Raw genomic sequence first — 17693 nt, forward strand, 5'->3', positions numbered from 1 at the left:
CGCAAAAATATTAATCTCAACATTGTTTATGCTAGTGAAAAATTTGAAACCATCCAAATATCCATCAGTTAATTATTGGCCACCCATAAGGAATAATACACAGTTGCCATAAGGTATCAACATGGAAAGATATGTAAGATACATCGTTACGTTTAAAAACAATTGTCAGGGCAGTATGTTTATGATTCCATTTCTTGTTTTGTGATTTGTGTGTGATATATGTATATATGCCTTGCTATTAAAAATGTAAATAATTGATAAAACATATACCAATCCGTTAATAGTCTTTCTGGGGGTTGTGATCTGAAGAATTGTACTTTTCTCATAATACATATTTACAATGTTCTAATGTTTTACAAGCAATGAGTAAAATAATACTGAAAGATTAAGAAGTTTAGAAAATTTGCTCAGCTTCACTGATAATTGAATGAATGCAAATTAGAGGAGCAATGAGACATAATTATTGCCTTTCATATTGGCAGAAAAAATTCCAATTCAATGTTTCGTAGAGCCCGGGTCTCTAAACTTCTTTGATCAAGCACATATATTAAAAAGTAAAACTTTTTGACCTTGAGCACTCTCTCTCTATATATATACATATATGTTTATATGATTTTTTTATAAATAAAGATGGGCTTATATTCCTCATTCTCTTCTGCCACTTGAACATTCATGCATACAATGATGCATACCGCATAAGAAAAACTGGAAACATTCAGAATGTTCATTCAATAGGGGACTGGTTAAATAAATTATTGAACATTATTAGTCAGCATATATATTGGGGTAGTGATCAGTCGTCCAAGAGAGTGAGGTACTTATACATTATTGACATGGTAAGAGCACTACATGAACATATCAGGTTTGAAAGTATATACAGAAAACCCAACAGGAGTTCATGGAGGGTGCGGGGTGAGGAATGTGCAACTTAGCAGGGACTCTGATTTCCATTGTTCTAATTGTGCTGTTGAAAACCTCTAGCAACTTGTTTGTATAACTTTTCCCATTAGAAGAATAGTAAAGATCTAAAACAAAATTTTCCAAAGTCGCTTGAATCATTAAAACAGAATGTACACATTTTACAGTGGAGAAAATGGGTAGGTTTTGTGTGTTCGTACTCGCTCCCAGTTGAGGATTGAAAAAATTCCTAAAGGGATGTGAGGCAACAGAAAACGGGTTCACGCTTCCAAGCTATTCAAGATCACGTTTATGAAGGAAATTTTCTAACGTTTTGAGCAAGTTTTGTTTTGCTTCCGTTGAAATTTAAAACACTTAAAAAAAAAAAAAAAGGACCCACGGGAGGTGGAAGCTGGGTCTCCCGGGAAAGCCGCGCGCGCCCCTCCCCCTCCCTCCCCCGCCTCCCCCAGCTTGAGTCCCCCCTCCCCCGTCCCCCTCCCCTCCGCGTCCAGGGGCTCGCGATCTCCGGCGCTCCGCCCGCCTCGAGGCAGCTCAGCTTGGTGGCCCTCGCGGAGGACTGACCGATCGCGGATCGCCGCGGCCCGAACGCGGTGGGGAAGGAGGGCGTCCGCCGGGCAGCGCGGCTGACATCTGCGGTCACGGGGTGACATCTGCGGTCACGGGGTCGGCCTCCCGCGCGGAGAGCGGCCCCGTGCGTCCCTCCGTGAGTCGATCGGTGGGTCCGTGCAGCCGGCTCAAAGCCCTGGGCTCCCGGCACCAAATGGGAGGCTACACCAGACCGATGGCGGCGGCGGCGGCCCTGTCGGGCCCGGGGGTGCGGCTGTCGCCCTTGGCGGCGGCCCGCGGCTCATACGGCGCCTTCTGCAAGGGGCTCACGCGCACCCTCATCACCTTCTTCGACCTGGCCTGGCGGCTGCGTACGAACTTCCCCTACTTCTACGTGGTGGCCTCGGTGATTCTCAACGTCCGCCTGCAGGTACATATTTAGAGCAACTAACTTTGTGGCATTCGGGGTGGGGGGCCCGGCGGGATGGCTGGCTTCCACCCACCGGCTCGCCAGCCCTAGAGCAAAGCGACCAGTTCGACTCTCCCGCACGCAGACTTGCCGGTCTGCTTTTCCACTGCCTTATCTTTTAATGTAAATGGGCGGCTAGAAATCATCGTTTGCCCCAAGCTCACAGTACAACCAGGAAAGCCTAAGATAGAATGAAAAGGTGATTCTCTAGGAAATAGATAATTCAAGGAACAAGGAAAGAACTTTAAACGCGGAAAATCCTCACAAATACTTGAGAGGCTCTTGCATCCATAAAAACACAAAACAGCCCAAACGGTAGGAAATGACAATGGTCACAGAATGCCCGAAGGGGGAAAACCAGAGGAAAGGTTGCTAAGAACTTAAAGGTAAACTAACCGTACCATAGTGGTCCAACTAGGAGGCAAATCTTCCAAACGAGAAAAAGGGGTAAACGGACTTTCAACGGAAGGGAATGAATTCTGAGCAATAGATGGGTTGAGTTAGAAGCTGGAGGAAATGCATATGATCTGGAAGGCATACATTTCTTCATCCCCAAAGAGAAGCCAATGGCGAACGGAAACTGCAGAGGAGAACGAACCTTTCAAACTGTACAAGGAAGGCATGCTTCAAATATAAAGCAACCTCGGACGGGGCCTGGTTTTGAACCCCCCCCCCCCCCCCCCCCCCCCCGTCCAGGAGTGGAAGAAAGGGAATCTGCTTGGACACTGATTGGCACGTGCACCATGACTCTGCGGTCACAGAGGAGACCAGTCACCCGGTTCAACTCAGCTCTTCAGTGAACGATATCGGAATAATCATTTCAGTGGAAATATAAGTTACGGTTTTCCATTTTTACACTGAATCTGTCAGCTAAGAAGGGAAGACAGTTATGGTTGTAGAACCAGACGGCAATGTTAGCCACTCGGACAGTGTGGGAGTCCAGGCAATAAGCAGGCAGGCAGAGAGGAGGAAATAGAACAGTGGTGTTATTCTCAGAAAGCAGGAAGTCCAGATTCTGCCTCTAGTTGAAAGAATAAGGCAGGTTTGGGGATTGTATTATTAAAGTCAACAAAGTAGCTAACAGGAGATTTAAAAATAGTGATTCAGCCATTTTGAGCGGGTAGGAGGTTCTGGGAGGGCAGGAAGTCAAAAAATTCCTCCTTTTATCAAGTAAAAAAATAGTAACAAAAGCATATTCTCAAGGAAGAAAAAAGGTAACCACTAAACAGACGTGTAAACGTTTTTTGCTGCTGGCTGGGGGGAACTGCGTTGAACAGGATGGGCGGGGATTTACTACTTTTCATTATATGCCTTTTTTATTATTGGATTTTTTGAAAACTGTGTATGGATTGCTTTGGTTCAAAATTAAAACTTATTGGGGCGTCTGGGTGGTTCAGTCGGTTGAGCGTCCAACTCCGCTCAGGACGATCAAGCTCAGGTCATGATCCCAGGGTCAAGGGATTGAGCCCTGTGTCCGGCCCATGCTGAGGGTGAAGCCTGCTTAAGATTCTCTCTCTCCCTCTGCCCCTCTCCCCTGCTCACTCTCTCTCTAAAGTAAAAAAAAAAAAAAAAAATTGCAGATCTTCAGTCCCCTAAATCAGAATCTGCATTTTAAAAAAATTAAAACTTATTAAAAACTGCATTTACTGCAATTAGAAGGAAATTTGGGGGAGGAGGAGCTGGTAGACCCCCAAGGCAAAACTTTAAAACCAAAAATGGCCAGTAATCTTCAGGTAGCCCAGAGCTTCCTCACTCTCTGAAACTGCAGAGGCAAATTTCTGCAGTGTCGCAGTTAAGGTAAAAAAAAAAAAAAAGAGAGAGAGAGAGAGAGAGATTTATTTTATAAAACTTATAATTTTTGAAAACTGTTTTCCGGTTTTGTTGAGATATAAGTGAACATCTAACATTGTGTAAATGTAAGCTGTGTAGTGCGTTGATTTGATACACTCCTATATCGTGATATGATTCCATCAGCATTAGCTGACACCTCTATCACATCACATAATTACTGTTTTTGCGGTGAAAACATTCCAGATTAGTCTCTTCTCAGCCTTCAAGTATATGACAGAATATTGTTAACTGTAATCACAACTCTGTCTTAGCTCCCTAAAGTTCGTTCATCTTCTAACTGGGAGTTCGTGTTTTTGGACCAACACGGAGGTCCTCACTTCCCCCACCCCCCCCATCCCCGCCCCCAGTAAACACCATCCCATTCTGTTTCTGTGGGTTTGGCTGTTTTAGATTCCCCATTTGAATGAGATCATACAGAATGTTGATGGCCTTTTGGACGAGTGCCTCAAGATGTTTAGATAAGATGCCTACATTTTAGTATTGGTCATAATAGCGAGACAGTGGAAATTAACTAAATGTCCACCATTAGTGTAGGGGCACAGGGCAGGCCGCCCCAAGATGGGCCGCTTCGGCATGAACATTATTTTGAGTCAAAAGCAATCCAAACCCAGCGCATGCAGGAAAAACTCTTCACCTCCCCCTCAACTGCCTGTCTGTACCGGGAAGAGAGCTGGGAACAGAGATTCCTTTTTACTTAAGAAACTTCTCTGCATAACAGGGTGACCTTTGTTTTCCAAACATCTCCTCCCCGCTTCCAGCTAATGGTCTTTCTCCCCTTTTATTTTTAGGCCCTACCCCTCTTCTTAGCTCCTATAAGCCACATGTTGCCTCACTGTTTTTGTAATCTCAGGTGTGTGTGGATTCCCCATATATCTGCTATTAAATTTGATTTTCTGTTAACCTGTCTCCTATCGATTTGATTCTTCGTCTGGCAAGAAGGACCTTGAAGGGCAGAGGAACTTCCCAACTGTAAGCTTGGTTGAATAAAAATAGCACAACTATATAATGGAGTACTGTGTAGCCATCAAAAATAAGGGATTCTAGGGGTGCCTGGGTGGCTCAGTAGGTTAAGCATCTGACTCTTGATTTCAGCTCAGGTCATGATCTCACGGTTCATAAGTTCGAGTCCCACATCAGGCTCTGCACTGACAGCGTGAAACCTGCTTGGGATTCTCTCCCTCTCCCTCTCTGCCCCTCCTCTGCTCATGCTCGCAATCTCTCTCACAAAATAAATAAACTTAAAAAAAATAAAGAATTCTATTTTATAAAAGTGGAAGGAATTTAATAGATGGGAAGTCATGTCACAAATGGCTTATGATTGAACCAGAGGGGGGAAGTGCACGCGCGCACACACACACACACACACACAAACATATACACATGTATATATGTGTGTACATTTGCACACTCCGCTTATATAGAAATAAGAATATTTGGGGGGCGCCTGGGTGGCTCAGTCGTTTAAGCGTCTGACTTCGGCCCAGGTCATGATCTCGCAGTCTGTGAGTTCGAGACCGGCTTCGAGCTTTGTGCTGAAAGCTCAGAGCCTGGAGTCTGCTTCGGATTCTGTGTCTCCCTCTCTCTGCCCCTCCCCGACTCACGCTCTGTCTCTCCCTCTCTCAAAAATAAAATACACATTAAAAAAGCATTCTTTACAGCAGATATTCAAATGAAAGCAAATTGGTTTCAATGTAAAAAGTGTAACTAGTTATAGACCACTTCTCAGAAAACACATCTTTTTGCCCATTATCAAAGATCAAATATGCACATTTCTAAACAGTCACAGTTTAAAATTTTAACTTGCAAAGAGCAGGGGCTTTTGGTTTCACTTTTCAAATTATTTCTCCTAATTCACTGCAGGGATAATTTGTCTCATCCCACAGATTAAAAAAAAAAAAAAAAAACGAGTGTAAGGACAGCATCCTCCGATTTATTAACCTCTTTCCATGCTCCTCAGACCTTCAAGAGCTGAATATCTCTGGCATCGTTTAGCATAGGCTTGTTGTAGAGTTAGATGCAGTTCTCTTGAGCTCTGCTAATACTACCGTAGAGCAACAGAAAATATCCTTTAACCCAAACTTTCTATGCAATTCTCTGAAAGCACCAGATGGGAGGGAGTGCCTCTCTTAATGCCCACGATTTTCTACTTTGACTCTATCATTTCCCCCTTCCACGTCCTCTCCTGATAAGACCGAGCATCTGACTTTACAGACACAGATGGCAGACTCCAGACCCTGGACTTCTTCAGCCTGGGCTTTCTTTTGTGACCCTTGAACCCCCTTCCTTGGATGCAGTTCCATGACTGCCTTCAGACTCACACTGGTTTTGGTCATTTGAATGACTACTAGCATTGACACTCTTCTCCAGCAACCCAAAGACACTGTCTCTAGAACCCTTGTCTCCAGTGTAGGGTGGAAATAGTTGGAGAGTTGCAAGCATTGTCTTTCAAGATATGACTTACCATAAGTCCCCCTTTGGGTGTTTTTACTGCAAATCTAAGAGCTTCACTTCAAATCCTCCCTGAAAAGTGCTTGAGAACCTGAAGGTCGGGTTTATAAAGCCAAATTTTGTTGAACCAAGGAATCTAAATGATCCTGGGTAAGGTAACCAAAGTCTCATAAGGTGGAGGCTCCAGGACGAGCAAGGATATCCAATATTCCAGGGCTTTACTGGATGCTAATGTCTTTCCATCACCTGTATTTCTACCCCAAATACTCCTGTGGTGTGGGGTACTGAATCCCAGTGATTTCTGGCAGTTCCCAAAAGGTGGGGATGTTAAGTAGAAAAATAATGTAGACAGTAATAACCTTCTACTCCTTGGATTCTTAGCATGTACAAACACCCTTCTTCCATTCAAAGGATTCCAAAAATACTCCCTCCTGGCATAACTTAATTACTCCATGTACAACCAAGAACTACCCATACAAACATTTTTAGTTGTAGGTGAGGTCATGGGGCCTCCGTTTATAGTTCAGTTTCTCCCGGTGATGACTCTTCTCTAGCTCTCTCGTTATCCCAACTGGATATTGATATTCTGCAATTCTATGGCCAAATGGTGAATTCATCACCACCACTCTATCCTATTTGCAAGACTAAATAAGAGGTGAGAGAGTTGAAAAAGCAAATAATCATCAGTGAAATACAGGTAGAGGGTAATCATTAGGGAAATACAGGTAGAGAGTAAAGTCCTCAGTTCTGCGATGGCCACGAGGTCCTGTCATTTATGATTTCTCTATCAATCTCATGTTATTTTTGTCTTTCTTATGGGGGAAGCTCAGTCCTTCATTCCTGAGGAGTCTGAGCCCTTGATGGTCCTTGGTAGGGTTGCAATGCATGTAGGGATTCCCTGAGTCTCATCCATATTCCTCCTCGTCCTCATTCTATAGCATGAACACCATGATCACCTGTTTTGAGTGGCTTCAGGAGCTAAGAGTGGCTTCAAATTTGGTGGAACCATGGTCTCATAGCATTTTGGGTGTGTTTCTTCTAGCGAACTAAAACCTCTAAACTAGCAGAGTTGTAGGAGCTAGAAGTAAAATGTTGCAGATGGGCCAGGTGTAATGACCTTTATTTCCACCCCCTCATTCCCCGGCTTGCAAATCTCGGTAGTGGGAGAAACAATACTATTTATTGGCGGCTGGTTCATACTATTTATTACATCCTCGCAGTCTCTGCTGTGATTCTCCTATCAGGGTGTGTCACAGGCTCCATACAACATACTGACTTACCCCCAAACATTTTGGGCACCATTGGATCAGCTAGATGATAAAGGCCAAGGTGCAGACTTACTGGCATGGTTGCCTACACCAGCTTGGAGAGCCTGTTTTAGCTGTCGGCCCACATTAGCCTCTGGGTGGTAGGGCTAACATCTGTTTAAGTCTGGGATGGTGGCAAAAATCTCTGCAATTCCCATAAGGATTAGCTATCAATTTTACTTGCTCTGTTCATAAGGAGGTGGAGCTCTAATTGATTCCATTTGCCCCTTCTTCCCCTATACCCCCTTCTCCAGGGGCCAGGTAACCAATGTGGCAGTATATAGGAGGCAGGCACTGGTCTCTGGCTGGAGATTTCTGAAGTCAGGAGACTTGCTGGAGCCGCCTGTACCAGTGGGGTGAATAGGAAGAAAAGGGTGGGACAATCCTCCACTCCATGCCTCTGCAACCCTCTGGGGGTGCAGAAGATAACCTTAGTATTTTTTGTGACACCATGTGCTGTAGCATGGAGGTTAGAAGAACCAACAGAACCTCAGGGTAACCCTGACAGCTACCAGCCAGAGAAGGAACACTCACTCCATCTGGAGAGAGGACTGGGGGACTTGGTCTGGTGGGTTTCAAAGGACACCTGGGCACCTGGCTGGCGGCTGGTTCAGTTGGTAAAGCACGTGACTCTTGCTCTCAGGGTTGTGAGTTCAAGCTCCACGTTGGGCATAGAGCTTAAACAAACAAACAAACACCAAAATGTACCCCCTCTGAGAGGGTTCTCAGCCACAGTAGGGCGTGAGGGGCATGCCCTGAGATTGAACATCAACAACAACAATAACAAAAAGTATGGACTCAGAAATGTGTAGATGCTGCCTGATGCTAAGTATACCCAGGAACTGGTAGAATCATCCCAGAGGAGGTGTACAGAGTCTCACTTGGCCTGCTGAGTGGCAGACCCAGGGAAGAACTCCATTTTCCCCTAACCTCCATCAGCACCCCCTCTACTCTGTGGTAGGTACCACTGCAGGGGTTCTCTGGGTCCCGTGACACTAGCATTGACTTAAAGGAAGTTACATTAGCCTCTGAAAGGTTTGGGGCTGTCCTGCTCCCAGTTGCAAGTTGCCAAGGTCAGTGGGTACAGGCACTTTCAGGGCAAGGTCAAGGGAAATGTTCACAAGTGTGATAACAAATTTCTTGCACCTGACTGTCTCCCCATTCTAAGGATTCTGGATCTGTGTAATTATGATTCATGCATGGGAATTGTATGTGAGCTATTCTTCTAGCTGTTAGGCTGGTATGGCGACTCAAATACTAGACACTTCTGCTGGCCAGACTTAAGAAACTTTGTGGTTATACAAATCAACTAAGGCCTTGGCGGAATGTCTATAGATTTCATTCCTGGGAACTCCAAGCTTAATTACCCATAGTCAGAGATCTCTGCGTGGGTAGTAGTCTCTTCAGGCTGCCATAACAAAATATCACAGCCTGGGTAGCTTAAACAGCAAACATTTATTTTCTCATACCCCTCTTGGACAGAAAGTCCAAGATCAAAGTGCCAGCACGTTGGTTTCTGGTGAGGCCTCTCTTTCTGTTACAGAAACTGAAGGCAGGCCATCCCAAGATGGGCCACCCTGGTATGAAGATTATTCTAAGCTGAAGGCAGTCAAGACCCTGGGGGCTCAAGAGAAATTCTTGTCCCTCCTTTAACTACACAGAAGAATCTAAATTGGGGGTCTTTCCCACAATGAGGGTTATTACCAGAGATGAATATTATCTGAGTGACCCATCTGTATGGCAGGCAAATATCTAATTACCAACATCTGCTGTTCTTATCGCCCTGTGAAGTGCATTGCTTCTCTCTGAAGTCCCAGACCCCTGCCCCTTCTCCTTAGTTCAGGATCACATGTATACCTCATTTTGCCTGACTGCCTTTGGAATTTCCATGTCTGTGTGGATTCCCCATTCATATTTCTATTCAATTTGATTTTCTCCTGTCAATCTGTCTCTTGTTAATTTGATTCTTAATCCATCTAGAAAGACCCTTGAAGGAGAGAAAAATTCTTCCCAACGCGATCTTTTTTTTTTTTTTTTTAATTTTTTTTTTTCAACGTTTATTTATTTTTGGGACAGAGAGAGACAGAGCATGAACGGGGGAGGGACAGAGAGAGAGGGAGACACAGAATCGGAAACAGGCTCCAGGCTCTGAGCCATCAGCCCAGAGCCTGACGCGGGGCTCGAACTCACGGACCGTGAGATCGTGACCTGGCTGAAGCCGGACGCTTAACCGACTGCGCCACCCAGGCGCCCCCCAACGCGATCTTATAGACAGCTGCCTTCTTATTGTGTCCTTACATGGTGTTTTTTTTTTTATGTGTGCGCAGACAGGGATCTCTGGTGTCTCTTCCTCTTCTTATAAGGACACCAGTCCTATAGGATTAGGGCCCCACCCTTATAACCTCAATTTAACCTTAATTACCTCCTTGGAGTCCCTATCTCTGAATAGAGTCACATTGGGAGTTAGGGCTTCAACATTCACACTGAGGGGGCCAGAGGGACACAATTCAGTGTATAACAGCATAGCAGAAGACTCCCGGATGTCTGTTAGGGTAACAATACCCACTTTGCTGCTGATGTTAACTGCCACCTCCTAGACTCTATTCCTGGCTCTAGCACACTACAAACCAGAGAGCCCATTTTAATGGCACCTACTTTTCGCTGGCATCCTCAGTCTAGAGAGGACAGCTAGCAGAAGTGCTTTTGAAAGCTTCTGATGCTTCACTTATTCACTAGTTTCTTGAGGCCAAGGTTACAGGACAGACACTTACATTTCTTTGGAGGGCAAAGCCAGGGAGTGAATGGGTAGATGCTCATGGGACCCAATACTGTACTCTCATGTTCAGAAGTCTTGAATTTCTTCCCCTACATGATGCCAGTGGGTCCTAGCCCCTCAATGCCATATATCACAGGCTAGCATCTGGTCCAGATTGGCATTAGACAGCCCAGAAAATAGAATCACAGCCTGCTGCTTAAGCCCATCGCAGCGAACAAAATTCATGAATGTCTACCACTCATTCTGCATTTAACTCTGTTCCTTGACTGACACTGCATCTCACTTCCGACCCCTGGATGACATGCCTTGAGTCAATCTAGAAAGATGACAGAATCTTTGGATCGTGAGTAATTATACTCTCCATAAGGTGGCTCCTCCCTCTCCGCACACAAAACACAGAACAGACAGCAATTACTGACTGACATCGTGAATTAAATGACCATTTAATCCTCGGGGGATTTGGAACAACCCTGTCCAAACCTTGTCCCGGTTACAAGTAGTTGACTTCAATATCCATTGTCCCCCCAACACACACAATGATTAATGCAAGCTAATAATGATTCTACCATTCCCTTTGTCAGAAGATGGAAAAAAGCCCCACTGATCCAATCAGGACCAGTGAAATGTGAAAAGTGCACTACGGTGCTACCAAGAAAGCTTTCCTCTCTCCTAAGAAGTAAATGCAAGGAGGCATGGTTTCCACAACCCCCCCACGCCCCCCCCACCCCCGCTGCAGACATCTTAGATCTGAATATGGCCCCTGGAGCCTGTTTCCGATTCTGTGTCTCCCTCTCTCTCTGCCCCTCCCCCGTTCATGCTCTGTCTCTCTCTGTCCCAAAAAAATAAAAATAAAAATAAATAAATAAATAAAAAATAAAAATGAATATGGCCCCTGGGAACTGCTGTAGCCATCTTACTAAGAGCCGACAATGGAACCCAGTCCTGGAGGGTGACAGATCCAAAGGAATGGCAAAGAGCTAGAGCTGGAACTCTGTGTCTGGAGCCTGCTATACTTCTGGAATAATTCCCTGATGATACTAAAAAAAGAGAAGCTCTTACTAAGTGTGTAAGATGAGTGTGTGTGAGATGCTGGATCTTGCCCAACACGAATTATTTGAGTTGCTGAAGTTGAAACCAGCATTCAGATTGTCACTGATTTATTGAAGGTGTTTAATGAAAATAGGACGATGAAACTGAGGCTGAGGAAGGGGAAGTGACTTGCCCAACGTCACTTTGGAAGTTAGCAGCTAGATGAGAATCCTGGTATTGGCCTGGGAGAGTCTGAAACTCTCCAAATATCTTAGGATTCTAATGACGAACAGTAGGGATGAGAGAAAAGGTTTCTTGAAATGACAGGATTTCAGAAAGCATCTCTCTAAATAGTTCTTCATCAGATATAGTTTTCAAAGTAGTCCTTCTCGAAGAATGTATCAACTGGTGGGTGGTCTGGGAAAACCCGGCTGTCTTGGCTTGACATATCTCTGTGCCCGTCAGTCAGGTCTGAGGAGACGGTGCTGTGGGGAGAGTAGTTGGCTTCGTGGCCACAAGAGGCTCCATGGGAAAAGGATGGCTGTCCTCTCACCTCTCCCCTCCCTGGTTACACGTTTTCCCTCAGATCTCCACTTCCCAGGCTGGAAACCTGGCCTGTGAGGAATACACAGAAACAGCCCAGGAACTCCCTGGTCCAAGGCAACATATCATGAAGGACACTCATTTGACTAGACCGTGTACTACCACACACTCAAGTTCATCCAGTAACTGTTCAACTTTTCTACCTTCAAGCACTGACTAAACCAAGAAATAGACTGCCATCTTGAGGTCGTTTATAGCAGAGGAAAAAGGGTTCGAGCATTTGCTGTGTCCACACTTAGGCAAATCATTTTCCCTATTCAAACCCAAATTTCCTTGCCCATAAAATAAGGGTGTGGTCCTAGATCATTGGTTCCCAAACTCACCCCCACAAGGCATCTATTCCTTTAGTGGTTTGTAATTGGGTTGCTCATCAGAATTACCTATGATCTTTGAAAAAAAAAATATATATATATGTCCATGCTTTACCCCTAAATATTCTGGTTCACTAAGCATGGGGCAGAGTCAGGGCCTGGACACATGTGTAAAACAAAAACAAAAAACATTCCACAGGTGCTTCCAAAGTACTCCTATGTTAGAAATCTGTGATGTACATGGGAATAGGTGCTTCTCCAACAATGCCAACCATATTTCCTCGGTCTTGGGCTCTGGAAACCTTTACTCTTCGAGTGTACACTGTGGATTTCCAATAGGTGTTAATGGTATGCAGCATTCTCAGAGGTGTTTGACCACAGAACCAACACCTACTAATAGTTCAGACACACCAGTGTTTCTCAGATCACAGGAAAACCCTAGATTAGGTGTCTTGGTGACCTCGGGCTGCCAAAACAAAATACCATAGATTGGGTGGCTTAAACAACAGAAATCTACTTCTCACAGTTGTGGAGGCTAGAAGTCCAAGATCAAGGTGCTGGCCAAATCAGTTCCTGTTGATAGCCCTCTTCCTAGCTGGTAGATGACTGTTTTCTAGCTATGTTCTCTATGGCTTTTCCTCCATGTGTGTGAGCTGAGAGAGAGAGAGAGAGATATCTTCCTCTTCTTTAAAAAATTGTTTTAAGTGTTTATTTTTTGAGAGAGATAGAGTGCAAGTGGAGGAGGGACAGAGAGGGAGGGAGACAAGAATCTGAAGCAGGCTCCAGGCTCTGAGCTGTCAGCACAGAGCCCGATGCGGGGCTTGAACCCACGAACTACGGGATCATGACCTGAGCTGAAGTTGTACGCTTAACCGACTGAGCCAACCAGGTGCCCCTCTCTTCCTCTTCTTATAAGAACACCAATCCCATCTGATTAGGACAGCACCCTTATGACCTCATATAACCTCAATTCCCTCCTAAAAGCCTTATCTCCAAATACAATCATGTTGGGGTTAGGGCTTCAACATATGAAATTGGGGGTGGGGGACACAAGTCAGGCTATAGTAGTAGGAGATATCCAAGGCTACTCTGAGTCTCCAGTTTAGGATTCTCAGTGAACTATTATGTTTTGATGAATCATTGTTCCTGATATTAAGGAACTTCCCATGGGAAAATAGCATCAACTGACCCCACAGGAGTGTATTTTCAGTGTTCTCATTGCCTCTGATGAAGGATATTGCCAAAGAACAATGTATTACTGTGATGACCAACAGGAACCAATATTCTAAGCCTGCTCGGAGTGCTAGGTCCATATCCCATCTTCATTTCTAACCTAGATGGAGCCAAGCCATGCCTTATTTATCATCACAAAGCAACAAGTTTTACTGATCCCAGACAGTGGTCTAAAACGCTATTTGTGGGGCACCAGGGTGGCTCAGTCAGTTATGCATCTGACTTCAGCTCGGGTCATGATCTCATGGTTTGTGGGTTTGAGCCCCGTGTCGGGCTCTGTGCTGACAGCTAAGAGCCCGAAGCCTGGTTTGGACTCTGTCTCTCCCTCTTTTTCTGCCTGTCCCCTGCTAGCACTCTGTCTCTCTCTCTCTCAAAAATAAACATCAAGAAAATTTTTTTAAATAGTAAAAATTAAAAAAATAAAACCCCATTCCTGCATCTGAACTTTGCACAACATTCAAGTTGTGGGCTAAATATTCGTTTTCCCTTCCGCTCTCCTGGAGGTTAGACAGGAGATTCCCTTTATTTTTTCTTCCTTTTTGGGTCCAAAGAGAAAAGACTGAGCTGAAATTCCAACTCCTTGCAAATTCACAGATGGTTCCTTTACATCCAGTTTTTTATTCCATTTTCACCCACAGAAGGGATTCACACACCTTGAGTAAGCTCATATCCCACACACAGACATTGTTCTTATGTATTAGCTCATGTCCTTTCATGAGTCCACATTCTACTTTTGAGACTCTGCGTTAGGTATTGGCTCATATTTCCATACACAGACTGTGGTAGATTGATCACAAAGGCCACAGCAGTCCCTCCCATCCTTCGGAGTGCACAGCGCTGGGACTTCACCACTCCTTTCATTGGGAAGAGGAATCTATTTCTCCACCTTCTTGAATCTGGGGTGGCCTGTGACTTCCTTGACCTATAGAAGGCAGTGGAAAGGGCACTGTGGGATTTCGGAGCCTCATCAAGGAGACTTTGAAGCTTCCATTCTTGTTCTCCTGGAGCCCCAAGACCTCAATGTTAAGAAGCCTGGGAGCCTAAATGTCCTGGGAGCTGTGAAATATATACAGTCCTAAACCACAGTGCGACTGGAGCTACTGAGCACAAGGCCGGGCCAGGCATGTTCACCCATGACACCCACCCCCACCCCCCGTCTAAAGCTACTCTGGAAAATACTGACTTGCTATCTGGATCTGACACAAAGGACCAATGGCTCTTGGCCCTGTGTTGTCCAGGGCCCCATATTGCTGGCAGCTGGGCAGTGACTCAGAGTTTTCCAGGAGGGCAGAGAGACGTCCCTGATCCCCACCTTCATAGAAGCAGTCCACAAACCCTTCTCAGGGCGAGGTGCAGAGCTGGGGCCGGGCTCTCTCCCATACACATTTTTCAGGCTGCCCGTTGCTGTTTTCTGGATTCTTGCTATCAAAGCTGCCCTGCAGGTTTACTATCACCAGAAATCCATCGTATAAATGTGTGCATGAGTAGGCAGGGCAGAGAGGAAAGAAGGAGTACACATGGTGGTCAGCCTGGGCTCTGCCCTCCCTGAAACTAGGCCTTGACCCTAACATCCCAGAAGAGGCAGCCCTACCCATCTTGGCTCACAGGACCTGATCTGCTCTGTTTTATGGTCTGGAACTCCTCATGATCTACCACCAATGGCTGCATACACATCTTCTAGATGCCAATGTGTCATCCCAATGGCACAAAGAAATCATGTCCCAAATATAAAGGACTGAGGAAAAATGAATACACTTGATGCATTGATGAGGTGGGATCGTGGTCGGGTTTTCTTCCTCACCAATTCCTGTTCTCCTTACTGTGAAGCTAAACTGAAAATAGGAGTGTTAATTGACCCACCAAATGGGGAACCTGACTGGCAGTATCTACCAAAGCTAAACACAAGGATCCCTTGTGACCCAGCAAGTGTAACTCTAAGTTCTTTACCGTACAGAAATATGTACAGGTATTCAGCAAAACGTGAGTGCAAAAACTGACTGTGCAGAGCACAGAAAGAAGCAGAGAGACCAGTAAGGAGGCTATTAGAAGAATCCAGGAGAGTGGTAAAGGGAGTCTGAACAAGGGTAGTAACAGTGCAGGTGTAAGAAAGTGGTCAGATTCTGGTTGCATGTTGAAGGCAGAGCTGAGGATTTGCTGATGGGCATGAAAGAAACAGAGTCAAGTAAGATACCAAAGTGTTTGTCTTGAGCAATAGAAAGGAAGTAGTTACCATTTACCAAGGAGGGAAAACAGAAAGAGCAAGCATGGGAGGGAAAAAAACAGAGCGTTGAATAAAACTATCACAAATACTAAATAATTCAACTTATTTTAAAAACTAAGCCTATGAAATCAGTGAAACTAAGTTTCCCTTAAATGTTCCAATATACAAGCAATATCAAAACTTAGTAAGAGTTCTACTTAAAATTCCAACTCCAAACCCATAATTCGATTGCATAGTTTAAGTTGGAACATCAGGAGCCACATCATGTTTGGGCCAAGCTGTTTTGGCATCGGGGAAGGGGCATGACCTGTAGCATTATCTCATAAAAACACATGATTTCTGAAGGACACTGGAGTGTCACGGCCCTAATTAAGTTATGTGCATACATGTGATTATGATGTTAGAGAAGGTAATGACATCATCAGAGTGCTGATTCAATGTTGTGGTGTTGCTAATATACTAAAAGCAAATGCCGCTCGTAAAATCATATAATCCTTCTTTTTATCTTTTCAACATCGGTGGAGGTGACATGATTAGTTTCTCCTGATCTCACCATATAGCAAATTCAGCGATTTCTTAATATCTAATCCTCCATTCGTCCCCTCATCATGGTGCATCACTCTTTGAATGTGCTGCTCTGGATTCTGTTGGCTAATATTTGGGGTGTATGTTGGCTAACATGGGGGTTAACGCTGCAGGCAACATCTGCAGCCTGGGGCCAAGAACCGCTGGCTGAGAGACACATGAATAAGCAGGCAAAGGTGGTCACAGAACCTCACTCAAGGGGCGTCCAGAGGCCTAGAGTCAGCTAAGGAATTAGAAAGGCTGAGACAACAGCAGGGACACCCCAGCTCCAGAGGTTTGGGACCTCCCCCTCTCCACGTGCGGCAGGCTCCACCACATCCCGGAAGACCCAGGGCCCTGGGCTCCACCCCCAGCCCCGCCCCTCGCTGGCCGTCCAACGCGGGGGGGACCCTCGGCCGCCCCTCGATTCCGAACCCGCCTCCTCTCGCGAGCCTTAGGCGCCACCGCCCCGGTATCTCTGGCCCTGGCGCACCTCCCTCGTGTTGCGCCTGCGCGGCGCGCTAGCTGTCTTGTGGGCAGAGCCTGCGCAGACGTCGGGTACCGCCCATAACCTCTCCCCCAGTTCCTGCCCTGGTCCCCCGTCCGCGGAATGCACTTTTGCGGATGCCTAGCAATGTAGTGCTGTACTAACGGGATGTCGTGGTGTGTGGTAAGTTAAGAGTGAATAAATGCCTCAGGTAAAATCATACCCTCCACCTGAAATAGGACCAATGGGGATTGGGTCCCAACCTAATGTGAGGCTCATTATGTAACACAAGAGAGGATCTTACAAGGGGTATAAAGTTCAGCTGCAGTTGGAGAAAAGGAGAAGTGATTTAAATTCCGCGCACCGCTGAACCTCTCAGGCAGAACAGTGAGACATTGCAGCTTGGGCCCCTCTAGACTGGATGGCAGGAACAGAGCTGCTGACACCTGCACCCAAAGTCTTTATGAAACCCTAGGGAGACATGTGTGCCCAACCACCCAGTGTATTTACAGACAGAACAGACCGCCCGGGTCTCGATCCCCTCTCAGATTTTAACGACCACGATGATGTGTTGGGTTTTTAAAAAAATATTTTATTTTCGAGTAATCTCGACACCCAACGTGGGGCTACAGACTGAGCCAGCCAGGCGCCCCACAGAGATGTTTCAGCCGTGGTAAGCTGTGTGGGAGACACGCAATGTTAGCTACTGGAAATTTTATACAAGACCTGGAAAGTGTGCATGTGTTTAAAGAACAAGCTGCCAAAAAACGTTACTACCCACTTAACTAATTTAACTCTGCGTTGACAAAGCCTTTAGAAGTAAGACCCATCATGAAAGATGCCCCAGATGCAAGGGACCAAGATTCTACTGCTGGCTTCGCCAGGCATTCACTGTGTGCTTGCTGCTTCTAGTTTTGGTCCTACTGATTT

At 45.5% G+C, this 17693-nt stretch overlaps 1 protein-coding gene across 1 annotated transcript; it reads left to right on the forward strand.

Annotated features, from left to right (window-relative positions):
- Positions 1 to 1402: 1402 nt before the first annotated feature.
- LOC131502503 (small integral membrane protein 10-like protein 2A) lies at positions 1403 to 2593 on the forward strand. Its single transcript, XM_058713276.1, has one exon. The coding sequence runs from the start codon at positions 1679 to 1681 to the stop codon at positions 1904 to 1906; it is 228 nt and encodes a 75-aa protein (XP_058569259.1). The 5' UTR covers positions 1403 to 1678; the 3' UTR covers positions 1907 to 2593.
- The last annotated feature ends 15100 nt before the right edge of the window (positions 2594 to 17693 follow it).

This window comes from Neofelis nebulosa, chromosome X (genome assembly GCF_028018385.1).
Source record: "Neofelis nebulosa isolate mNeoNeb1 chromosome X, mNeoNeb1.pri, whole genome shotgun sequence".
NCBI lineage: Eukaryota > Metazoa > Chordata > Mammalia > Carnivora > Felidae > Neofelis > Neofelis nebulosa.